The 22,432-nt window shown below is 41.6% G+C and overlaps 1 protein-coding gene across 1 annotated transcript in view; it reads right to left on the reverse strand.

Annotated features, from left to right (window-relative positions):
• ARHGEF28 (Rho guanine nucleotide exchange factor 28) overlaps window positions 1-22,432 on the reverse strand; it is a 109,610-nt gene that overhangs the window by 10,882 nt on the left and 76,296 nt on the right. The window contains exons 28-36 of the mRNA XM_050716398.1: window positions 21,859-22,037; window positions 21,143-21,237; window positions 20,119-20,301; window positions 15,891-16,019; window positions 15,042-15,142; window positions 11,332-11,370; window positions 11,195-11,242; window positions 8,929-9,408; window positions 6,611-6,911 (exon numbers count right to left, since the gene is read on the reverse strand). Of these exons, the coding sequence (XP_050572355.1) occupies window positions 6,611-6,911; window positions 8,929-9,408; window positions 11,195-11,242; window positions 11,332-11,370; window positions 15,042-15,142; window positions 15,891-16,019; window positions 20,119-20,301; window positions 21,143-21,237; window positions 21,859-22,037 (1,555 nt within the window). The remainder of the gene's footprint in view (window positions 1-6,610; window positions 6,912-8,928; window positions 9,409-11,194; window positions 11,243-11,331; window positions 11,371-15,041; window positions 15,143-15,890; window positions 16,020-20,118; window positions 20,302-21,142; window positions 21,238-21,858; window positions 22,038-22,432) is intronic.

Below are 22,432 nucleotides of genomic sequence, written 5' to 3' on the forward strand. Positions count from 1 at the left end.
TCTCAATAAATATTTAACAGCAGATGCTGCTAAGGTGGTTTCATATTACTGAGACTTCATTACTTTTACACAACATGCTACAGGCCATTTCCTGGAATATGTAAAGTATTATACTAAATAATTAAAATGAGATTGTCCTTTTCAAAATAAGCCAGACAGATACACTTGGTGATTCAGCTACATGATTTTCTTGGGTGTGTTTGCATACTTGGTATCTTGCAAAATTTGATCATCCATAAACAGCTTCTCCCAGCCACTACGATGGATTATTTATTCATACTTGTTAATCTATTTCAGGTTGTAACTGCAGTAATAAACCATATAAAAAACATTTTTAATGTACTAATGCAGGGCACCCAACCAGGTCTCCACCCACAGCTCACATTACCTACGGAAAACATGGACCTCCCAAGGATTCTTCCTGACATCAAACAAGTAACAATTGTTTTGTGCCTGCTTCTCCTCAGAGATCACCTCTTTCCCTTTGGACTTACAGCTGAAGTCACAGCTCTGCACAACCCTGAGCTGGAGCTGCCTGACCAGAAACCAGAAGGAGCAGTCCTTTGGGAAATGACTCCCTGTGTCTTCAGCTTCAAAACTTGCTTCTCTCCCCCCTACAGTTCTCTGTAACCCAGATCCATTGAAACAACCTTGCTTAAGTAAAGAATAAATCTGCATATAAAAGATGATGGTCCACACAATTCTGAACTCACTAAAGCCAGTAATTCCACTGAATTCAAAAAACACTGCACTGAAATTGCTGGAATCATAAATACAAGCAAGCTGAGGAAGATTTGGCCATCATTCTGTTGCTTATGAAGTCTGCAGGCAAGGCACCTCTCAGTGCGATGTACACATTTACACCAATTCCAGCAGTACCCCAAAGAGGGGATGGACAATCTTTACATTCCATTCATCACTTTGAAGACATGGCAATATTTTAAACTTCCCTCCTAATGAATGAGCTCTCAGTGGGAAGATATTAGAAAGAATAAAATCAGACAGGTATTGCACAGGAAATTCTGTACTTACATTAGTGTACAAAAAAAAAAAAACAGTACATCATTAACTGCCTTAATTAAAAGGTTATGCAATACCACTGCATCTACTGTGGTTACATTCAGAAATAAGAAGTATTTTGAGAAGAGAAAATTAGTAACAGAAGAACAAAACCCTAATGTTGCAGAGCTGAAAAGCAAGTGTTACTTGAAATATACTAATTGCGGATGACATATAACGACGTATTTTTTGCTTTGGTATCACACTGCCATGTGATTTAATCCCTTTTGCCATCTGCTTTAAACAAATGGCAGTGTTATTCCCAAGAGGAAAAAATACTTCCCCTGTGATTCACTTCCACTAAGTATCCCACAGACACTGATGTCTTATGGCAGAGCACAAAACTCAGTGTTCTGTGATATGAAGAGGAGACAAAATTGCTGCTATCAGTTACAGCAAATTGTTCTATTAAATCGATGTAATTTTGAACCCAGGAGCTATGGGTGCTGATATTCAGTTACATATTCTTATATCTTCCCGTTTCAATTTATTCTCATAACAACTTATGATGGGCACTGAACGGGCTGTCTGCTTACCTATGCAGCCACCCATGTTAAGAGCAGAAGGAATAAGCACAAAGGGCACTAATAAATTTAGAATTAAATAGATGTTCCTAGTTTGACATCTACTCAATCAAAAGAGACAGCAAATTTAAAGTAGCTCAACATATCACATCTGCACAGGAGGCTCCCTGACAATCCTGGAGCTCCATAATCAAGGTATCCTCTGCTTTTAAGAGATTTCAATCCTTTCCACTTCTCAAGTAAAAGAATGGAAAGAATTCACATTCCATGCAAAGCAAACAATTAAAAAAAGTCACTGTTAGAAATGTTGTGAAACACAACAGAAAAATAAAACTCAAAATAGGCAGAAAAGCATCCTTCCGTACCATTCTGCAGGTGATACGGGACTGGTTTGCTGTTGGCTACAAAGGATGATGTTTAAACTGTGGACCAGTAAAATGTGTACTGTGCAAGGTACAATTACAGTTCAGTTCAGAGGATGAGCAGGGCAAATGTACTCAAAAGGAGCTCATACAGCAATATCATTAAAGAAATTAACTGACAATGGTCACATATGCAGAACTGTGATGACCTTTTTTGTAAGAGTTAGTCATTATTTAACAAGTTCCCACTGATGAAAGCCATCTTATTCAACAAAGTCCTGAATATCCCATTAACCACCCCTAGTGCTGGCAGCGGTATCTGCCCTGAGTTACCAAGCTCCAGCCCTTGCCAAAATCCTGTGCTGACTTGGAACCACAGGGAAACAGCATGTATGTTTTCAGATGACTTTTTGCACTGTAGTACAAAGCATATTTCATGTGATTTTTATCACATTTGCATCAGTTTTACATTGTATAAATGTACTGACATCAACAGATTTGTCTTATGCAATGAGCAAAGAGCCAGGCCCATGCAGCACCATTCTCATCTTCCCTGATGTAAACATATGCAGATACTTCTATACAATGCCATTAGGCCATAAACAATATTAAGGTAGCCAAAAAAACAATGTGTAATTCTAAACCTCATAGCAGATATTATCAATGGGAAACTAAAACAAATTAATCTCATTCACAGTTTTAAGAACAGGCCCAACAGAGCAGTCACCTCTAGCACAATCTGCCTTTAGGAACAGGAAAGGAATTTCTTATGAAGGATAAAGAAAACAAATGAAGTTACAGGACACTAAACATTGTTTCTGTGATTGGTTTGCGGTTTTGCTTTTTCTATAGTGAATTAAATATTTTACAACTCTAGAAACCACTTTCTTTGATGAAAACCACTGTAAATGGATTGTTTTGCCAAAATCAAACTATCTAATTTGCTTATATGCATATATGTACAAATTACCGTCTCTCAAAAATTAAAAATGTGTTATTCAAATAGAGCCCTATTTTTTTCTCCCTGTTTTTGTATTTGGCTGTTTATGGAGATCATAGCGTTTTCTATGTTCCCCATAAAGATTTAAACTGCATTTTTCACTATACCATGTATAAAGATCCTTCATGTTAACACTGCAAATGTTTGGGGAAAAACTTCCATAATCAAGTTTCAGTGCGGTTTTCCAGACCTTTCACTTTTCAACTCTATTCTTGTAGGTACAACTTATGAATAATAAATAAATAAATAAATAAATAAATAAAAGGTGAAAAAATAAAAGGCAGTACTAGGTGCTGCAGTGTTGTTCACTTCAAAGCTTAAAAGAATTAAAATTGCATTGATTTCTGAAATCAAAGAGGTGAATCCATAGGTAGATCCTTAGGCATCGCTCCAGGTAGTCAACCCGACATGTCAATTAAATGTAAGATGTAATTTATTCAATTCTCATTCTAGTCTGACACAAAACTTATACTTCCCCTGATTCCTAATTAGCCAAAGTACTTGTCTTCTTTCATGCAGATAATTTCATAACCATTAGTGTAACGCATTAACACATTTTTCTTTCAATCATATTTTCCTCCTGTCGACTGACACACCTTTCTTTTTTAGTGAGTGTAGTCGTGCCAGTTTCAGCTTTGTGGGAACTTGCCCCAAGGTCTTTAGTAAAGTTCCCTCCCATACACTTAAAACAATGATATATAATCATGATGTTACCAATGTGAAGAGACATATGTCTTACCTTAGAAAATATGAATGGAAAATTATGCACTGGAGGAATGTAGCTACTTCCATTTGGGTATATTTATGAAGCTAAACTGCACAGTATTTAACTTACAGTATAATGCAGCATGACTAACTCCTTGACAACATGTTCAGGTGGTATTTCTCATTAAATAATTTATTTTTTTTTGACAGACCAGACTGCTTACAGGATGCCTAATAATTCTATGAAAATTAATCAAAACCAACAAGTTCCTTTTGTGTACTGGGCACACAAACTTACTATACACAAGATCTGGCTATGTATGTAGCTGGTACATGGCTACTCCCAGTAAAGCATACTCAGTATTTTTTTTTTCTTAATTCTTTTTTAACTTACTATTTAGGACTGCTTTTGGAAAGTTGATTATGAGACTTTATATAGATAGCTGGTTGAAAAATACAGAAAAATGTCATGACATTTCATCAGTATAAAAATATGAAGAGTTTCAGCTAACTTTCAAATTCTTTCTAGTCCTTCTTTCATAGTATCCTTGCTGGTTTTCTTTCACAGCAGTCAAAGCTGACTTTATCTTGCAGAGGAATCAGGAAAAAGAGGCACAAGTCACTTCTTAAACTGCTAAACTCTCTGGGGAAAAAGCATGGCCAAAAAACAACACAAAGGAATCCGCTTTCTAGTTATAAAATGTTCATACTATTTAACTTGATTCCCATTGCTTATGAATGAGTGCTTCACTTAATTTCGATGCGGGGAGCCATTTGCTGGGGCTATGGATGCCATCTGTCTTTCAGGGGGATGCTCAGCGTTCTTCTCATTCCCTGCTCCCTGTATGGTGGCTCCTAACGCATGACAGAAGCAAGCCTGAATCATGCAAACTCATGCACTGCATGATCAGAGCATAAAATACTTGTCACCCTCCAAGTCACAAATGTGACTACGGAATGTGATGGCACATCCCTCTGGGGGGAGGCTCCCTCCCTGCCTGTTCTACCAGCATGCCAAGAGCTTCACAACACCACCTGCACCACCAGGATGCCACAAGGGTTTGCTGCACTGCCTTGCCAACAGTGCTTTGTGACTTAATCAAGGCATTAGCTGCAGTTTTTACAGACATGGCTTCACCAGAGAGATTTCAGCTAACCTGCTACTCTCCCTTTTGGGCAGGTTTTGTAGCTACTGCTGGTCCCCAGGCTGCTGGGGCTGTACTGGTGCCCTGTTACCACAGCAAGATCAGGATGTCTGCATGAGATGCTGTGACAGCAGCTGAACACTATGCTGGCCTACTGTCAGCCCATTGAAGGTGAAGGGCATCTTTACACAAAGAAGCTCCACCAGCTTATCTTAGAATCAGTGCAATTACACTGGTGCAAGCCAGTTTAATTAAACCAGATGCTCTCATGTGGGCTTAATTTAGAGTATCCTGGTTAGCTTGCATCTGAACATTTGCCAGTGCAAGCTAATCCACTTTTGAAAGGTTTAAACCCACGTATGTGTTCCTTTTACAAATTTGCACTAGCTTAGCTAACCTATTACTAAAATGACAGCTTCAGTCAAACTAGAACAAGTTTCACCAGTCTAATTATTTAGGCATTTTTAGAAATATTAATCTCTTTTGCTAATCAGCTTGGTTTGCTGACTGTGGTGATGAGAATAGTCAGCCATAGCTTTGAATATAAAACGCTTTTTTAGCAATCTGTGTACTTAGGACAATGTTGTTATACTAAGGCTGTATAGCAGATGCCTGATTAACACATTACAATGAGTCCTAAGTAACAGCTTCCTTAACCAAGGACTTTTCAGTTTGAACAACTTTGAGATTTGACCTAAGAATATTAATAAAAAATAATAATAAAATGTACCTGTATATGGTTTAACCTTCTGATCCTACCTAGTTCTGCTGCCCACTGGTCTTGCTGTGACCTGAGCTGCATGCAGTAGGCGTGGCAACTGAAAACATCTTGCACTACCAGCTGCAGAAAGAGGGGGGCTTGTGTGCTGCTGCAGTGGTGACTTGCCATGTGCCACCTAGATCTCATGACTGTGCAAGGAAATCCGTGACAGGTCATTTCATCTGTTACACCAAAAGCACACCGTTGTCCCCTATGATTTCTAGATGCAGTGTTTTTACAAGCTGTTTTGCAACTTTCACCATAGCGAGTGAATGAAGATACCACAAAAGATCAAAACTAGCACTGTGCAACAGGAGAAACAAAAAACAGATTGCTTAGAGTTTCTCATTAGCATGGTTTTAAGTCGCTCAGGGAATTTTCAATGCAATGCAACACTTGGATAGGTGCCGTTTTTCCACTCATTTTGGTAGCCACAGTTAGTAACTACCATGCAATCAACCAGTCTTTTGGAGTTCTGACAAAACACATAAATAAGGAAAGGTAATGCAGTAAAAGTTACTTTTAAATCACATGGCTGCTTATTGATAAAGATTATATTATCCCTTAGAAGTGATGTAATTTTCTTTCTGAAACTACCATGAGCCTTACAAGATATTCTCAGTTCATTCCCAGTGAAGGAAAAAGGAAGGTCTTTGACCAGAGATTACCATTTTAAGATAGTTAATCAAAAGCTGTTCTAACCAGAAATCATCTAGTAGTGCAGCTGTGTCCTAAAACAGCTACTAAACCAGTAAGACTGACTTCAGTTCCCCTGAAAAAAAAGCCAAAAAAAATGGGGAAATGATTTGCAGAGACCAACACACTGAATAGCTCTATACAGACACAGACAAGGATATATTTTTTAGCAAAAGATTTCTGTATTTGTGTTCTATTCTGCTTGATTTCTCATCTACCCTCAACAAAATGGCATGCAACTGTTTTAGCAAAATCGATTGCTTCTGCCACTACCAAGTTGCTTTCCTCCCTAGGACTATTCATCCTGAGAGGTGACAAACTGTCCATACTACTTGTTAACTAAATCAAGTGCTAATTACCATTATTAAAGGCATCCTTGTTGTTTTTGCAGGATAAAGGCATCTGTTGGTAAGGGCCAGTGGATTTCCACAGTTCATTGGTCAACACTGGCTGACAAGAAGTGTCCATTCTGAGATCCACCTGATTTTCACCAGTCTGTGCTATATCAGAGTTTGAGATGCTCAACCCATATACACCATCTTCATAAACAAGAGAAGAATCTGATCTGTTGAGGCTGCTTAGAGACACACATACTACAGCTTCATTTAAGTAGAATGAATTTTCACGAAGTAAGCGGTCCGACTGATTATGTCCCATTATCTGCAGAAGGAAAAAAACAAACAAACAAAAAAAATAAACAGCATTTTCAATTTCGTCCAGCACAGAAAAACCCTTATACCAGGGTACCTTAAGTTAAATGTTGGACAGAATGAGGATTCATACCACACAGTCACTTAGTTTCCCAGAAGCTAACATCAGAAAATGTTAAATTGGCCATGCATTCAGGAATATACATCAGTAATTGAGTATATTTTGCCTTGGCTCCTCCCAAAACATAGAAAGACTCAGTAATAACTGCAAAATAGCAAATCACAAAAACCCAGTAGCTGGGATGTACCAAGGTTAGCTGCCTCCTTTTAGGGAGTAAATATTTTGCTACATGGCTCACTAAGGTACCATTTCACACAGTGTAATCATAGAGAACAGGACTGCAACCACCCTGCTGGGGACTGCAAATGGTGTTCAGCAAGTGCACATGGCTCCTGGGAGACGAAAATGCATCTCCTGCAGCCTGCAACACCCCACAGGTGTTTATCAAGGCTGAGCGCCCCAACAGCAGGAGTAGCAGTGGAAGTGGCTGCAATGTCTGGCCATCCAAAACTAGCTAGGCTCAGAGTGATGGCAAAATTAATGGTCTGGGAGGAAAGGCTGGCTGGTAAATGCCCAGTACTGGCTCTGCTGCTGCTGCAGCATGTGGCATTGGAAAATGCAGGACAGAGACAAGCCCAAGGACTGGAGTGCATTCAGGCCACGTAGTTTACTTGAAATAAAAACACAAGTGAAATAACCTTACACATGAAATAGTAGGTTAAGAATTACTTAAAAGCTGTGGCTATTTGACACTCAGGATTTCATTATTTTGCCTCTGTGGCATCCTGGCCATCCCTGAATCCAGCTGTCATCCTTCGACTTCCTCTCCTCAGAAGACTTCAAAAGTCTCATTAATTAGAGCTGATGGGCAAGTTCAGCTTTTGTTTTATCATCCACTTCTTAAGGATTGCCAAATAAGTCAAACCTTTACCACAAGCTATACTAATACACAGTGCCTTCATTGTTTGGGCTGGGCAAGCATATAGGGATAAGTTGTGTTCACACCATGCTCACAAAAGCTGGATGAAAAGGAAGAGGTCAGAGGCCAATCCTTCATCTCCTCATTCAGGCTCAGGCTTAGACACTGAATGGTCACTGCCTGTTATGGGTCAGCTGCCAGCTGAAAAGCTAGGGAGGTGATGGCCTGAAGAACGGCTCTACATTTTTTCTTGTGAAAATGAAAACCTGAGGGGAAGAAAGCTGTTTGGGTCAGTGGGCTTTGAATCCAGGTGATTTGTTTTGATTTACAGGTGCTTTAGAGAATAGCAATGGAAACCAAGACTTTGCCCACTGGTGGAGGGACTGGGGGGCCAGGGCACACCTGGCAGGTTAACACCCAAAAGCTGAGTGCAGAGCCAGCCTCTTTTCCTGCACCCTAAACTTCAAGAAGAATTTAACCATTTTCAGTACTAACACTTAAGCAGCCTCAGAGCTGCTTTAAAGAGCATCACCTAATAATGACCATCTAATAATGACCAACAGTATAAGCAATTATACTGTTGAGGCTGGAGCCACACACCAACCTCATTCCTTCAGGGGCTGCTTGTTTCAGAGAAGCAAGATGGACAGTGCAGGGCCTGATAGGACATCATGGGAACCAGGCCCACTCCTGGAGGAGCCTCTAATCCTTGCTGGAGACAGTGCTGCTGTCCAGGAACAACAGCACCGCATGCCTCAAGCATTACAATTTAGCTTTCCTACAAGAAGCAAGAGGCACAGTGTATCTTGCCAGAAGGTGGCAACCACAGCAGTAAAGCAGAATAAAACACAATTCTCACACTTCCAATTCCCATGTCCTCAATGTAATACCCATCAGCCTAAGTGTGGCTCCTGCAGGGTTCCAACATTAAAAGAAAGCCCTTGGATATTACCAAGCAGCAGACACCCTGGCATGGTGGTCCATTCATCGAGGAACATCTCTACGGCTCTGCAGCTTGGGATGTCATGATGGCATGGAAACACGTACCTCGTAGCTCCCTGAGGGTGACAGCAGGCTGCTTTGGCGACCATGCTTCCAGCGCCAGAGGAGCCTCTTCTGCATTTTCAAATTGTCTCTCTCTCTCTCCACCATTTTCTGGCCCTCCCACAGCCTCTCCAGGCTCTGCTGGTACTCCTGTAACTGCAGCGCCAGCCCCTGCCGGCTCCTCTCCAGCAGCTCTTCCTGGCAGCCGCAGGCCCGCTCCCGCTGCCCCAGCCAGCCCTCCCTCGCCTCCTGCTCCCGCTGCCGCTGCTCGCATTCACGCAGCCAGCGCTGCTGCTCCTGCTGGAACTGCTGCTTGAGTTTGTCTATGTTCGCCAGCTCCTCCCTTTGTTTTTCTGAGCTCCGGTATTTCTCTTGTTCCATGAGGAGGGTGAGCCAGGAACCATGTCCCCGACCTGTCTTCTCATTCTCTTGCAGAAGTAACCTGTGGAGTTCTTTGTGGCTGTCCTGGATAGTTAATGCTGCCTAGACACCACAACAAAATCAGACACAAATGTTTAAATATTAACATTCATCCGTTTCTGTACTTTAGCATTACATAAAAATGCTTCAACCTCCCTTAATATCAGTGCTTAATGCTTCTGGGGAGGTTACTCCTCGTGCAAGCAGAGAACTCCGTGTTCACACCTATACCAAGAAATGTTTCTAAAAGCACTCAATCATTTCAAGCACTTTTAATGAAGCTTATGGTTTGCACTTGGTGTTACTATATACAATGTTTATGTTACAGCTGGGGTTCTGTTCTGTCAGATGGTGTTAAGACACATAGGAAAAATAATCTTTCATGGTTTAAGAGGGCATTAAAGCACTGGTCTAGGGAACGCTGCACTTGACAAAGTATTCCTAATACAGATGTGGCTTATACAGAGAAAAATGTACGATTTCCAGTGCATCTCATTCAGGACCTAAGGCTCACCTTGCTAACCTGCCACAGCTCAGTCCTATTAACATCAGTCCTACAGGCACCTGCCAACACAGCCAGGTCATCAGGACCTTACTTCTACATGCAGAAGACCAAGATACCTGTGCCAGTTGAAATCTGCCATATAGTCATTATTTCAGTTTTGATGTTTCAGTAGCTTCTTTTACAACCAAGAACACTACAGGGCATCCCTTACAAGGATGTTGTGACATTATTTGCATTAAAGATTGTGACATCCTCCAGTAGCACAAAATAAATTGCTGGGATTCAAATACAAAAGAAAAGCAAGAAAGGCCTAGGTCTACTGAGGCACTTAGTGCACTGCCTGTCCTCAGGAACTGACATGGGAATCTACTTGAGCAGACATTCCCAGAGAATTCCATCAGCCCCATTACTCCATGCCATCCACCCCCAACTGCACATTTCATAAAGCTAAAGACTCTTTTAGCTTTTCCCATTTTTTTGGCTCTTCCCCCAGTACTGGGTCAATTCCAGTGATTTGTAATCAGGGCAAGGACAGTATGCTCTGTTTGTTTCTTTGCACCTATACTGCCAGCTTATGAAATTTTCATGGTATGGACAATAAAGCATGATCCCTTTACTTTACTGCCACTGGTATTAAGCTATTTGTTTTTAATTTTTTCAACATTTTACCTGATTTACAGGCCTTTTATTTTGCTTTTACATTGCTTCAATCCACTTAATTTCTAAGCCTAAGGTTTCCAGAATTGTTAAGAAGCATGCTAATGTCAAGAAAGTTTAGAAGTTAAGTGAAACATTTCAAAATTAATCTTCAAATTGCACCTAACTGAGGGAAAAGAAGTTAAAATGTTCAAACATGGCATGGAAGAGGCAAAAGCTTTAGACTAAGGCCCTAGAGAATACACACAATAATCAACGGAGGTTGAAATATCTTCAGTGGGTTGACTGGTCACCTAAGTGGCAGAGGTGTGGTTTAGCAGTTGCCAGGAGAATATTCTAAGCCAAATACTTACATTTTTTCAATATTTTGAACTATAATTTCAGAAATCTGTACATGAAATGACATCAGCTCAGCTCAAGCCATCATTTTACTTCCTCCCTAGACTTTTGACTGTACATACATCCTTTTTGGGAGGGAAGTAATCTCCAAGCAAGCATTATTCAGTTCTTAAAAGAAACACATCACTGATTTAAAATAAAAATATATCATATGACAGCTTGTGCAACAGTCAGTAGAGATAAGTATCCACTGACATAATGTCTAAAAATAGTGCAAGATGAAAACAAACCTTAAGAAGTAAATTACCAAGACTAATTACTCTACAAAGTTAACAGTGGAGTAGTCACCTGTATGCTGTACAAGAGACGAGTTAGATTCTGGATTGCTTGTACAATCTAGAAAACAAAAGAGAAGGATTTTCAAAGCTTTGTCCACTATTAACTAAATAGTTACTATATTCTGTCTGGGGTTTAAATAAACTCACCTCTGTCCCTGTAGATCCTGGGAAACTCATACTTCCTTCCTAAAATAAACACACATTGCTTTAAAAAGTAGTTCTTAATTTTACAATTGTATCATCTAAGTAATTTTTTTTTCACTAGTGGAGACATTCATATTGGTAATATATGCAGTGCTGAGTCAAACTCTCTCGTGGGTATGTGAAAAAAGACAGAAACAATAATCTATGAAGACTAATAATTCATCAACACTGTAGTTTCCTTGGAAATCACTAGAGATCCTAAGCACAACTGTAAAAACAAAAATATTTCATCCACAATTTTAATCCTCTTGTGACTAATGCTACACAGAAGAGACATTTCCATTCACTCTTTGTTTACCTGACAGTTTTGAAATACAGTAACCAGACTTCTGTATATACAGCAGAGTGGGTTTAGATTACTTCTAGTAGGATGAAACAGCTCAAGACTCTTCAGAAATCAAGGCATTAATAGAGTAAGAAGCTGACAGCAGTTACATTAGTGGGTTATGGTGAGTGCCTTCGGTGAGCAGTGAGGCACAGAGCTAGGGCTGTGTGCTTGCTGTACTCCGGTAAACCTACTGGCATGGTGACTACCATCCACGGCAGCTAGGCTTGCTGCTTTCAGACAGGGCTCAGCCACTTTGCACTTTCCACCCTATCCCCTTTTTCCTAAGAAGCTTTTTAAATTTATGGGGTGAAGCCACCCATAATCCCTTCTGCATGAAAAACAGCTCCTCTGAGAAAGATAAGGTGAAACAGTGGAGAAATAGAACACAATCCCTCCTGAGGCTACACCGGAAAGACTTCCTGTATGATTTCTGTAATTTTTTTTTTTTTTAGAGGAGTGGAGGAGGGCTTGGGGAATATTTGTTCTTTCTTTAATTCTCTTAAGTTCTCTACTGAGCCTCATTTCCCACCACAGAGAGCACAGCAGCTGCTCCATTTCACTGCAGTAACTGGAAATGAAGACGAAAAAGGCCAGGCCCCAAAACAGAGCTCACAATGAAGATGAAGTTCAGGAAAAAGGAGCACCAGCTGCTGCATTTCCTCCACAGCTTGCATTCTCCCTCATTATCTCCTTTCAGTATTTCACTACCCACACCTTCACCTCCTCCACTTCCTACTGCAGCCATGAACCCAACAACTTGCCCTGCTGCAAGACACAGAGGACACAGCAGGGATGCCTCTGCAGCACTGGGGCAGACACACAGGAGCTCAGCCCTCCTGTGCTGGGCTGCCAACACAAGCAGCAGACAGGGAGAAAGAGGAGGGTGAAGAAGGGATGAAGAGAGAAGAGAAGAAGATGCAGGTGGGGTGAGGAAGAGTGAGTGTATGAAGGAGGGCCCATTCATTGAACAGAGGTGTGGAATCATCTCTACACTTTGTTTCATTCTTTTAAGCCTGGTTTAATTTAACAAAGGAGGTGTACAGGGGAATTCAAGGCCTGGCTAGCTTTGGCATGGCTATGAGGTAGCCTGTGGCCAGGCCAAGTGCCTGTGGACTCTAATGCAGATAGGCAGCACCACTTGAGGACTGGCTGTAGTCTGGGCATGGTCCTGGGCACCCTGCTGTGGGTGTCCCTGCTTGAGCAGGGGGTTGGACCAGATGAGCTCCAGAGAGGCCTGCTAACCTCACCCATCCTGGGATTCTGTGACTAGGGGATGAGCCCAAGGAAGGCATAGTCAAGCCACCCAGGGAAACAATAGCATTGTAGCTGCACCACTACAGCTTCAGCACAAGTCCTTTAAGTCCAGTTAGGTCTGAACCAACATATTCAGCTGTTTTACTTGTCCACCACCACCTCCCTGCCACTCTAAATCTCTGTTAAGAGTGATGAGCAGCAGATGTTCAGACCCCAGTGCAGGCTGCCATTCCACAGGTAACCAGCTGGAGACACAATTACAACGCAGGAGCAGGGGGATGAGATGGGGACTGCCTCCCACTACTGCCCACTTGGCATCCCAGGAGAAGCATTGTGCGCTCCTCCTGCTGCTCGGTCAGCACCTAATCTCAGAGCTAGGCGTTTTCAGTCTGGCTTTCTGTCTCTTTTCCCAGGCTAGCTGGTCTGACACCAGTGCTGCCATGCCACAACCTCAAGGCAGTGCACACAGCATCTAAAGGCAGGCTGGTGAGCATACTCTTCCTTAGAAAGCCCTTGCCTTTCCTGTTCTATTTGCACATTCTGCCACCTCCTGGTGAATCTGATTCTGCAATAGTAAGATGTGACATGACTGTTGCCCAAATAATAGGCTAGACCAGAATAAGGAATTGGGATAGCTTGCTGGAAAACCTCTAGTCCAGCTGTTGTTCAAAGCAGGGCTAGCTTCAAAGTTAGGTGAGGTTGCTCAGGGCCTTCTCCAGTCAAATCCTGGAAATCCCCAAGGATAAAGACCCCACTGCCTCTCTGGGCAACCTGTTCCTGCTTGGTTACCTTCCTTTGTGGTGATTTTTTCCCCTTGCATACAATCAGAATTTCCCTTGCTTCAACTTGTAATGTTTGATGCTCATCATGTTGTTGTGTACCTCTGAGAAAAGTCTGGCTCTGACTTCTCTGTAACCCCAATGGCATTTTTTTCATGTGGAACTACTGAAACTTTTAATGGGGTAGATCTAAGCCCCTGTACCTTTTATTATTTTATTTCATTTCATCTAACTTCTGTGACCCCTCACTTGGAATTGTCCCTACCCTGTTTTTTTCCATACACACTTTTCTTTCTACTCTTCTAAACAGCAGTCTGGTAGACAAGATGACATAAAGCTGAACATGAGGTAAGGTTTAAAGGGAAACAAGTGTTTTAGTAAGAGTCTTACAGAAAGAGCTAGAAAAAACATCCAAGGTTTCAAGCACACAAGTCCTCTTTCTGATCTGATTCAGACATTACCCTAATGCTAAGCATCTACTTTTCTACCAAACTTTGCTTTCCATTTCGTGCCATGTATCTTCTGTTCTTGTCTCTCCCTTGTATTCCTTTTGTGGTTCTGTCCCTCCATCTAAGGTCTACACAATTACAGTTCAGTTTATTTGCACATACTAATTCATACTGCTCTTGCTGTAACACTCTCTGCTGCTACCTTAAATTTGCCATTTATAATTCTGCCCAGAACTGACTTTTCATTCTGTTTTTTCCCCAGATTTGCTTAAGAGTTACAGGACTTTGAAAAATGTGCTGTTTCTCTTCTATTCTTTAATTGCTCCATTTTGTTCTAATTCAAAATTCTGAAGCAAGCTGGCATAAGACAATCCATCCTATTTTATATGCTTGTTCTGAGGATGAAGCTCTTCCAATGCATAAGTCTTCCTTGCATTAGCTGAGGTCTCTGTCATTGCAGGAGACTCATCATCCTGTGAATAGGAGGAGGGAGTAGAGGGAATACTATCAACTCCACAGAGATGGATGTATTGAATGATGACAGCAGAGAACCAGGGTCTTAAGTGGCCCGTACAAAAGCATTGTGGCTGCTATCACACCCACCAATCTGTAAGCCTGTCAGGAAAATTGTTTCGTGTTTGGATTTTTTATGATTTTTTTTAACTCATCATTAATTGCAGTGACCTCCATTAAATTGAATTATCTGGACTTGGATGATGTGCCTATCCCATGCTTTAGGTTTTGGAACAGTCTTTAGATGTCCCTTAAACATTTGGACAGCAGTTACATTCCCAGTGCCCACAGTCATAAATACAACACAGGAACAGAAATCAGTTACACTACCTGATACTTTACATTGTCATCTGACGTTTCCTTATCAACAGGAAATGTGCCTTCACTGAGATCGACGTCAGATGATTCTTCAACTTCCTTCATTTCTGCATCTAACAAATAAGACCCCAACAGGATGCAAGAGAAAGGTGTATCAAAGCATATTCTGACTGCAGAAACAAAGGGCACATTTTTTTCACAGCTACACACAGGATGCTGAAAATACCTAATGCTCTAGAACTTTAGGCTGAGGAAAAACAAGTTTCAAAGTCAGGATGGCATGGCTGGAACAATCTGTTTTTCCTACCATAAAAATCAGTAGTACTTAAATTATGAAAGTTAAGATACAAATACAGCCATATCACTAAAAATGCTCTGCAGCAATGGCTTTTACAGGACTTAATTTGTATTTTTTTTGTTGCAAGAAAATCATGTTATACCTTTTATAGCCGAAATTATTGCAGTATCAATCCTACTTATGAGCTGGCTTTCAGGCCTTCAGACAAAAATTAGTAGCCAGGAAATGGGCTACACTGCAATATACATTTGCTGTGGAGCTGAGCAACAAAGACTCGAAATCATGTATTTATTATGTATGAAGATATACAAATCAGACTCAATAATGCTGATTACAGACATATGATAAGGAAAATCTGCAGTGGATGCAAACAGTCCATTTGCATTAATGAAGTTATATGACAATTTACACTATCTGAGCATTTGTCCAAAGACAACTTTTGTTACATTATTTTCTATTGATTCTGCCATAGACTGAGAAAGTTTTCCAAAAAAAACAATCCTGTATCAATTACTCAATCAATTCAGCAATCTGAATACATAAAAACATCAAATTTTACTCACCACCAGGGAAAGACTCCAAGATTTCATTGGCACTAAGTCCATACTTCAGATTTAATTCTTCAGTACTTTCCTCTGATGATCTGTCTGTTTCACTCACTTGTGACGTGACAGCAACACGGAGGCTTTCAACTAGAGAGGAAAACATGAACAGTTAGAGGCCATTTAAATAGCTCCTTTATGCATAAATAAATGACAACAAGTTGTAGAATAACTTAGTCTGGAAGGGATTTTCAGAAGCCACCTAGTCCAAACTTCTGGTCAACTAAATTGGGTCACTCAGAGCTTTGTACAAGCAAGCTTTTAAAATCTCGGGGGATTGAGAGTCACAACCTCTCTGAGGGACTTGCTCCAGTTTTTGAACATTCCCACAGTAATATAATTTTTCCTTTTATTTTATTGGAATTCTCCATGTTCCAACCTGTGCCTGCTGTCTTCTGTCCTATCCCCATGCACCTCCAGGAAAAGTCCAGCTTCATAGAATCACAAAATGGTTTGGGTTAGAAGAAACATTAAAGATCACCCTGTTCCACTCTCCCTGCCATGGGCGGGGACACCTCCCACCAGACCAGGTTGCCCAAAGCCTGGCCTTGAACACCTCCAGGGATGGGTCATCCACAGCTTCTCTGGGCAACCTGTTCCAGTGCCTCACCACCTTCACAGCAAAGAATTTCCTCCTTATTATATCTAATATATCCCTTATTATATCTAATATATCTAATATCTATTCCTCCTTATTATATCTAATCTAAATCTACACTCTTTTAGTTTAAAGCCTTTACCCCTTGTCCTATTAATACACTCCCTGACAAAGAGTTCCTCCCCAGCTTTCCTGTAGGCCCCCTTTATTGGAAGGCTACTATAAGGTCTCCCCAGAGCCTTCTCTTCTCTAGGCTGAACAAACCCAACTCTCTCAGCTTTTTTTCATAGGAGAGATGCTCTGGCCCGTTGATCATCCTTGTGCTCCCCCTCTGGACTCTCTCCAACAGGTCCATGACCTCATTGTGCTGGGGGCCCCAGACCTGAATGCAGCAGTCCAGGTGGGGTCTCACGAGAGCAGAGTAGAGAGGGAGAAATCACCTCCTCCACCCTGCTGGCCGTGCTTCTTTTGATGTAGCCCAGGATACAGTTGGCTTTCTGGCATGTGATAGCACATTGCCAGCCCATGTTGAGCTTCTCATCAACAAATAACCCCAGGTCCTTCTTCTCAGGGTTGCTCTCTGCACAGCCTGTACTTGTGCTTGGGATTGTCCTGTTTCAGATGCAGGACTTGGCCTTGTTGAACCTCATGAGGTTCACATAGGCCCAACTCTCGAGCCTGTCCAGGTCCATCTGGGTGACAACCTTTTCCTCCAGTGTGTCGACTGCACCACACAGCTTCAGCAAAGTGTCATCAGCAAACTTGCTGAGAGTGCACTCGATCCCACTGTCCATGTCACCAACCAAGATGTTAAATAGCACAGGTCCCAATACCGACCCCTGAGGAACAGCACTTGTTAATTTCTCCACTTGGACACTGAGCCATTGACCACAACCCTTTGAGTGTGACCAACCAGCCAATTCCTTACCTACCAAGTGGTACATCCATCAAATCCACGCCTCTCCGATTTAGAGACAAGGACATTGTGTGGGACAGTGTCAGATGCTTTGCACAAGTCCAGGCAGATGATATCAGTTGCTCTTTCCCTATCCACCAATGTTTGACCCCATTGTAGAACGCCACCAGGTTTGTCAGGCATGATCTGCGCTTAGTGAAGCCATCTTGGCTGCCACCAAACCTCATTTTCCATGTGCCTTAGCATAGTTTCCAGGAGGATCTGCTCCGTGATCTTGCCAGGCACAGAGGTGAGACTGACTGGCCTGTGGTTCTTTGGTCTTCCTTTTTCCCCTTTTTAAAAATGGGGATTTTGTTTCTCCTCTTCCAGGCAGTGGGAACTTCACCAGACTTCCAAGACTTCTCAAATATGATAGATAATGGCTTCTCTGTTCTTCTTCGGCTTCTCTGTTATAGTCCTTTTATCTGGTTGAGGACAGTTGTAAGATCCACCAAGCCTTCTTACTTCAAGGCTTAGCTTTCTCAGCCCCTCCTCAAACATCACATTCTTCATGCCCTTCACTGGACTCCCTCCGGTATGTCCATGTCCCACCACTGGACACAGCATTCAAGATACTTCCCACCACAGGTGAGTAGAAGAAGGACCACCTCCTTCGACCTGCTGGTGACGCTTCTCCTATTGCAGCAGCCCACAAGGCTGCTGGCCTTCTTTGCCACAAGGGCACATTGCTGATTCATAGTCAACTTGCTGTTCACTAGGACTCCCAGGTGCACTTCTACAAAGCTATTTTCTATCCAGCCAGTATCCAGCCTCTACCAATACGTGGATTACTCCATCCCAGATGCAGAACTTTGCACTGTCTCTGTCATTTTTTTTGAGGTTTCTCAGCACATTTTCCCCGTCTGTTGAGGTCTCTTCAGCGCATTAATCACTCCTCCTCATTTGCTGTCAGTCATTAATTTGCTGAGAGTTTACTCAATTCCTTTGTTACTTCACTAATAATAGGTTGAAAAGTACTAGTCTCAATATCCATCCCTAACTCCCTATTAGGGATTTCCCTCTCCCTTAACAACACATTGCCAGCTGGACACTGTACTGCAGATCAAAATCCTCTGAGCCCAGCAAGCCAGCCAATTTTCCAACCAGTTATGCAGTCCTTATGTCACCAACTCAGCTGTAAGGATACTACAGCCAGTGCAGGCCACATTGATGGCCTTGCAGATATAAAGGTAAAAACATGCGCTGATCTCCACTCATCATAAAAGCCATCGGTTTGGTCAATTTGCCCTCAATGAATACATACTGGCTGTTGCCAGTCACCTCTTCACATGTTTGGAAAAGGCTTCTTTGAGTGTTTGCTCCATCATCTTCCTAGAGGCTAAGCTGAGGCTGACTGCTTTGTAGTTCCCTTTATCTTCCTTCTTGAAGAACAGTGTAATGATGTTTGTGTTCTTCAAGTCATCAGGAACATATCCTGATCACCTTGACCCTTTGAAGATGATAGAAAGCATCCTCACAAAGATATTGGCCAGCTCCCAGAGCATACTTGGATTTATTCCATCTTTCCCATGGATTTGAATATACCCAATTCGCCTAAGCATTTCCTAATTCTATCCTTCTCTACTCTGAGTAGTGCTTTATTGCTGTAGAGTCTGTTGTTAGCTCAGGGACTTAGTATTTGTGTTCTGGAAAATAATCCTCCACACATTGCTGTAAATTCATTACCGTGGGCTGAAAAGACATCATCAACAGTAACAGTAGCATGAAAGAAAGTGAAAATTAAAAGTGGGCAGAATCAGCTGTGTCAGTATAGGCTGCTGTTTTAGACAAAATCACATCTATTACTGCATCACTACCTTATATTCTCTATCCAAAGACAAAGTCTATCAAGAAACTTATTCTCTGACTTCATAATGATGACGGAGGTCAGCCTTTGCTGTTAGGGTTGACTGGTGGTTATTTGCTCACAGATCTCACTCTAGGTGATGCTATAATCTTGCAGTACTTCTTAGAGCATACCCCTAGTGCTGGATATGGCTCAGTTTATCAGGACTCATTTCAGCTAAGTTTAAAAGGAATGTGGCTAAACCTCCAGCTAGACAAGGCATCAACAAATACCAGTCTTCCTTACTTCAGAGGACAGCACTGTAGGCACAAGGCTATCCAGCCCATGCTAGATATAATGCAGAAAAACACGGCTCCTCTAATGGCAGGTGCGTCTTGGCAAATCTGCCAATATCATCTGCAGTTTGGTTTGTATATGACCGTACATGATCCAGACCTATCATCAAATCAACCTAGGCCGGTGAGGGTAAGGGACCAGATGCAGTATCACACTGTATCCTGTGATCTTCACAAGGCTGTACTGCAAGGAGGCCAATAAAGGAAACATTCCTTGAATACAATCTAACACCACGGTCCAGCCTGCTTACATATGGTGTTATACACTAAACATATAGCCTTATCTCACAGTGTGGCAGATACCATCTTATGCACCTGACAAGTATAAACTCAAGAGACTTTTCCTCAGCGTCATTTGCCAAGTTTTGACACTGCCAGCTCTTGAGACTTGGTAGAATTGTAACACAAGGCAACATGGCTGTATTTTGTTACCTGGAAATGTCTTCCCATTTGAAGAGGGCAGAAACCATCCCACTCTTCCCATACAAACTCACCTTCCCTGAGTGCTGCTGCCAGCAATGAAGCAGCCTGTGGAGTTTCTCCAGAATCCGGTTTGATAAGGAGGTGAGGCTCTACATGCACATCCTCAAACCTATTCATATCTACCAGTTCTGCATAGATATGCAACTTGTCTTCCAAACAGCTGCAGATTTGCTGGTCCTGGTTACTCAGTGATTCTGTCAACAAAAATTGAGTAGCATATTAATATCTTTTTAACCTGCAGGCAAAGCACTTTGGACATTCATATTTCTAATGCTTACACCACACAGACACTGCTAACGAGCTAGGCAACAGACTTGCACTACTCCTTTTGCAAGTGGCTAGGAACCGAATTCATCCCATAGTCTGTCCTGCCTGGCAAAGGACCAGGCAACTGCCCTATCCTGATGAGGTGGCCTTGCCTGTGTTCTGGAGCACTCAGCTACCTCCTGCTACACTCGCAATAAGCAATGCTGGAAAAGCACTTGGCTCATTCACTGTCTCAACATCAAAGAACATTTACTCTCAGTGGAGGATGCCCTTCCCTGTTTCTCTCTCCAGGAAGAACATCGGTGAAATTTCTATCCTTACAGCACTTAAAAATGTGGAAGTTAGGTGTAGGGGAAACAAGGAAGTGAAATTTGTCTTGATTAGCGATATTTTCAGACAAAAATAAAAGCAGCAAAGGTGTACTGCCATAAACAAGTAGAACAGTACAGTTACTGCAGATTTGAGGTACTTCCACAAATAGGAATCTGACCTTAATGCTAATCTGCTAAATTTAGCACTTATTCTGAAATAATCCATTTTACCTTTTCTTTTGTGCTCACAGGAATGTAGTAAAAATATAAAGTACTTGGAAAAAAATGGTTCTTTTTCAGGCAACTCCCATCATAAAATCAGACAACCCTGGCTTTCTCTGCTGTGACTCTGCATATTAAGCCATTCTGAATGCATCAGCCAACATGTGAATGTTATTCCTTCATCCTAAACTCTCAGGACATGGGAGGGCTCAGAGTGGTAGGAAAGGTACCACACCTTGACATTTCTGAATTCTGGATGCTTTGGCCTCAGCAATACGTCTGTCCTCATCAGATTCATTCGTTTTTCCTTCCTCTTGTTCCTCTGGACAACTTTAGAGATGAAACAAAGGTGGATAAAGCAAAATCTGAACATTTTATAATTATCTTCAGTACAGTGTTGCATTCATAATAAATCGCACAACATCAACACCAACTTTTGCTCCAATCTAGCAGCATGTCATTTGCCTACTTCTTTAAAAAGCAGTAACTGGGTATAAACAAGACTGAAGGATTCCTTTCAATCCTGATAAGGTTACATCGTGCAGTGGTTGACCCTCTTGCAGGTTTGCAGCTCCCACACGGAGCAGTGCTTTCCCTGCCATTCCTAAGAAACTAATACCAAGGTGTAATTGGGAATTTATCCAGAATGGATGTATGGACACTTGCAGAACTCAAGAAAGCATCCAGTGCCAAAAGCAAAGGTGAGAGAAGCCTAAAATGACAGGTGAGGACATCTGATGGGGAGCAGGAAAGGTCTGTTGGTTCAGTGGTAAAACAGAAGAAAATGGGTAGTTTGGCAGAAGTGATGGTGAGGTTTCCGTGTTTGTTAACCCAGCCTCACAGGATAGATCCATTGCAGTGCAGAATAGAGAGCACACTGCAACAAATACCCAAATGACCTCCTTTCTGCTTTGGACTGCCAAGGTGAAAACCAAAAGCCTTTTTCTCTACCTTTCCACTGCATCTTGAATATGCCTCATCCAGCTGTTACGTTCCTCTTTGGAGTTGGTATGAATCTCATACATTTCAGGTCCTGCAGATGAAGCGCTGATCAGAAACATCCCCCTTTCTTCATTGGCTACTTCTCTTACTATGAGTTTCTGAAGAGAGATAACTGAAGGCTTCTGGTCCTGGGGGAGACAGTCACAGTATATTCAAAAAAATAAATGAGTTTCTCATAAAATACCATACTTCTATAATAAGGCATTTTTTTCAATTAACTGAACTAATTCTCCTACTGGTATACTCAGCCTATGCATGTTCTCACCAAGTGTGTGGCTGTGAGAGCTGAGTATTCAGACATCTTTTTAAAATATTTTGTTAAATACCTTACAGTATTCATGAACAAGTAAAGCATTGTTTATGTGCTAAAAAATAAATTCCAGAGGATCAATGATACTGACACATTGTACTTGTATAGTATTTATAATAAGTTGGGAAGTTCAGTCCATGAACTTTCATATATTTTATTCGTGTTTACTACTACATTTGCAGTCAAATTATTCTTCTGTTTTGTTTAACAGAA

This window comes from Cygnus atratus, chromosome Z, assembly GCF_013377495.2.
Source record: "Cygnus atratus isolate AKBS03 ecotype Queensland, Australia chromosome Z, CAtr_DNAZoo_HiC_assembly, whole genome shotgun sequence".
In the NCBI taxonomy this organism is placed as follows: domain Eukaryota; kingdom Metazoa; phylum Chordata; class Aves; order Anseriformes; family Anatidae; genus Cygnus; species Cygnus atratus.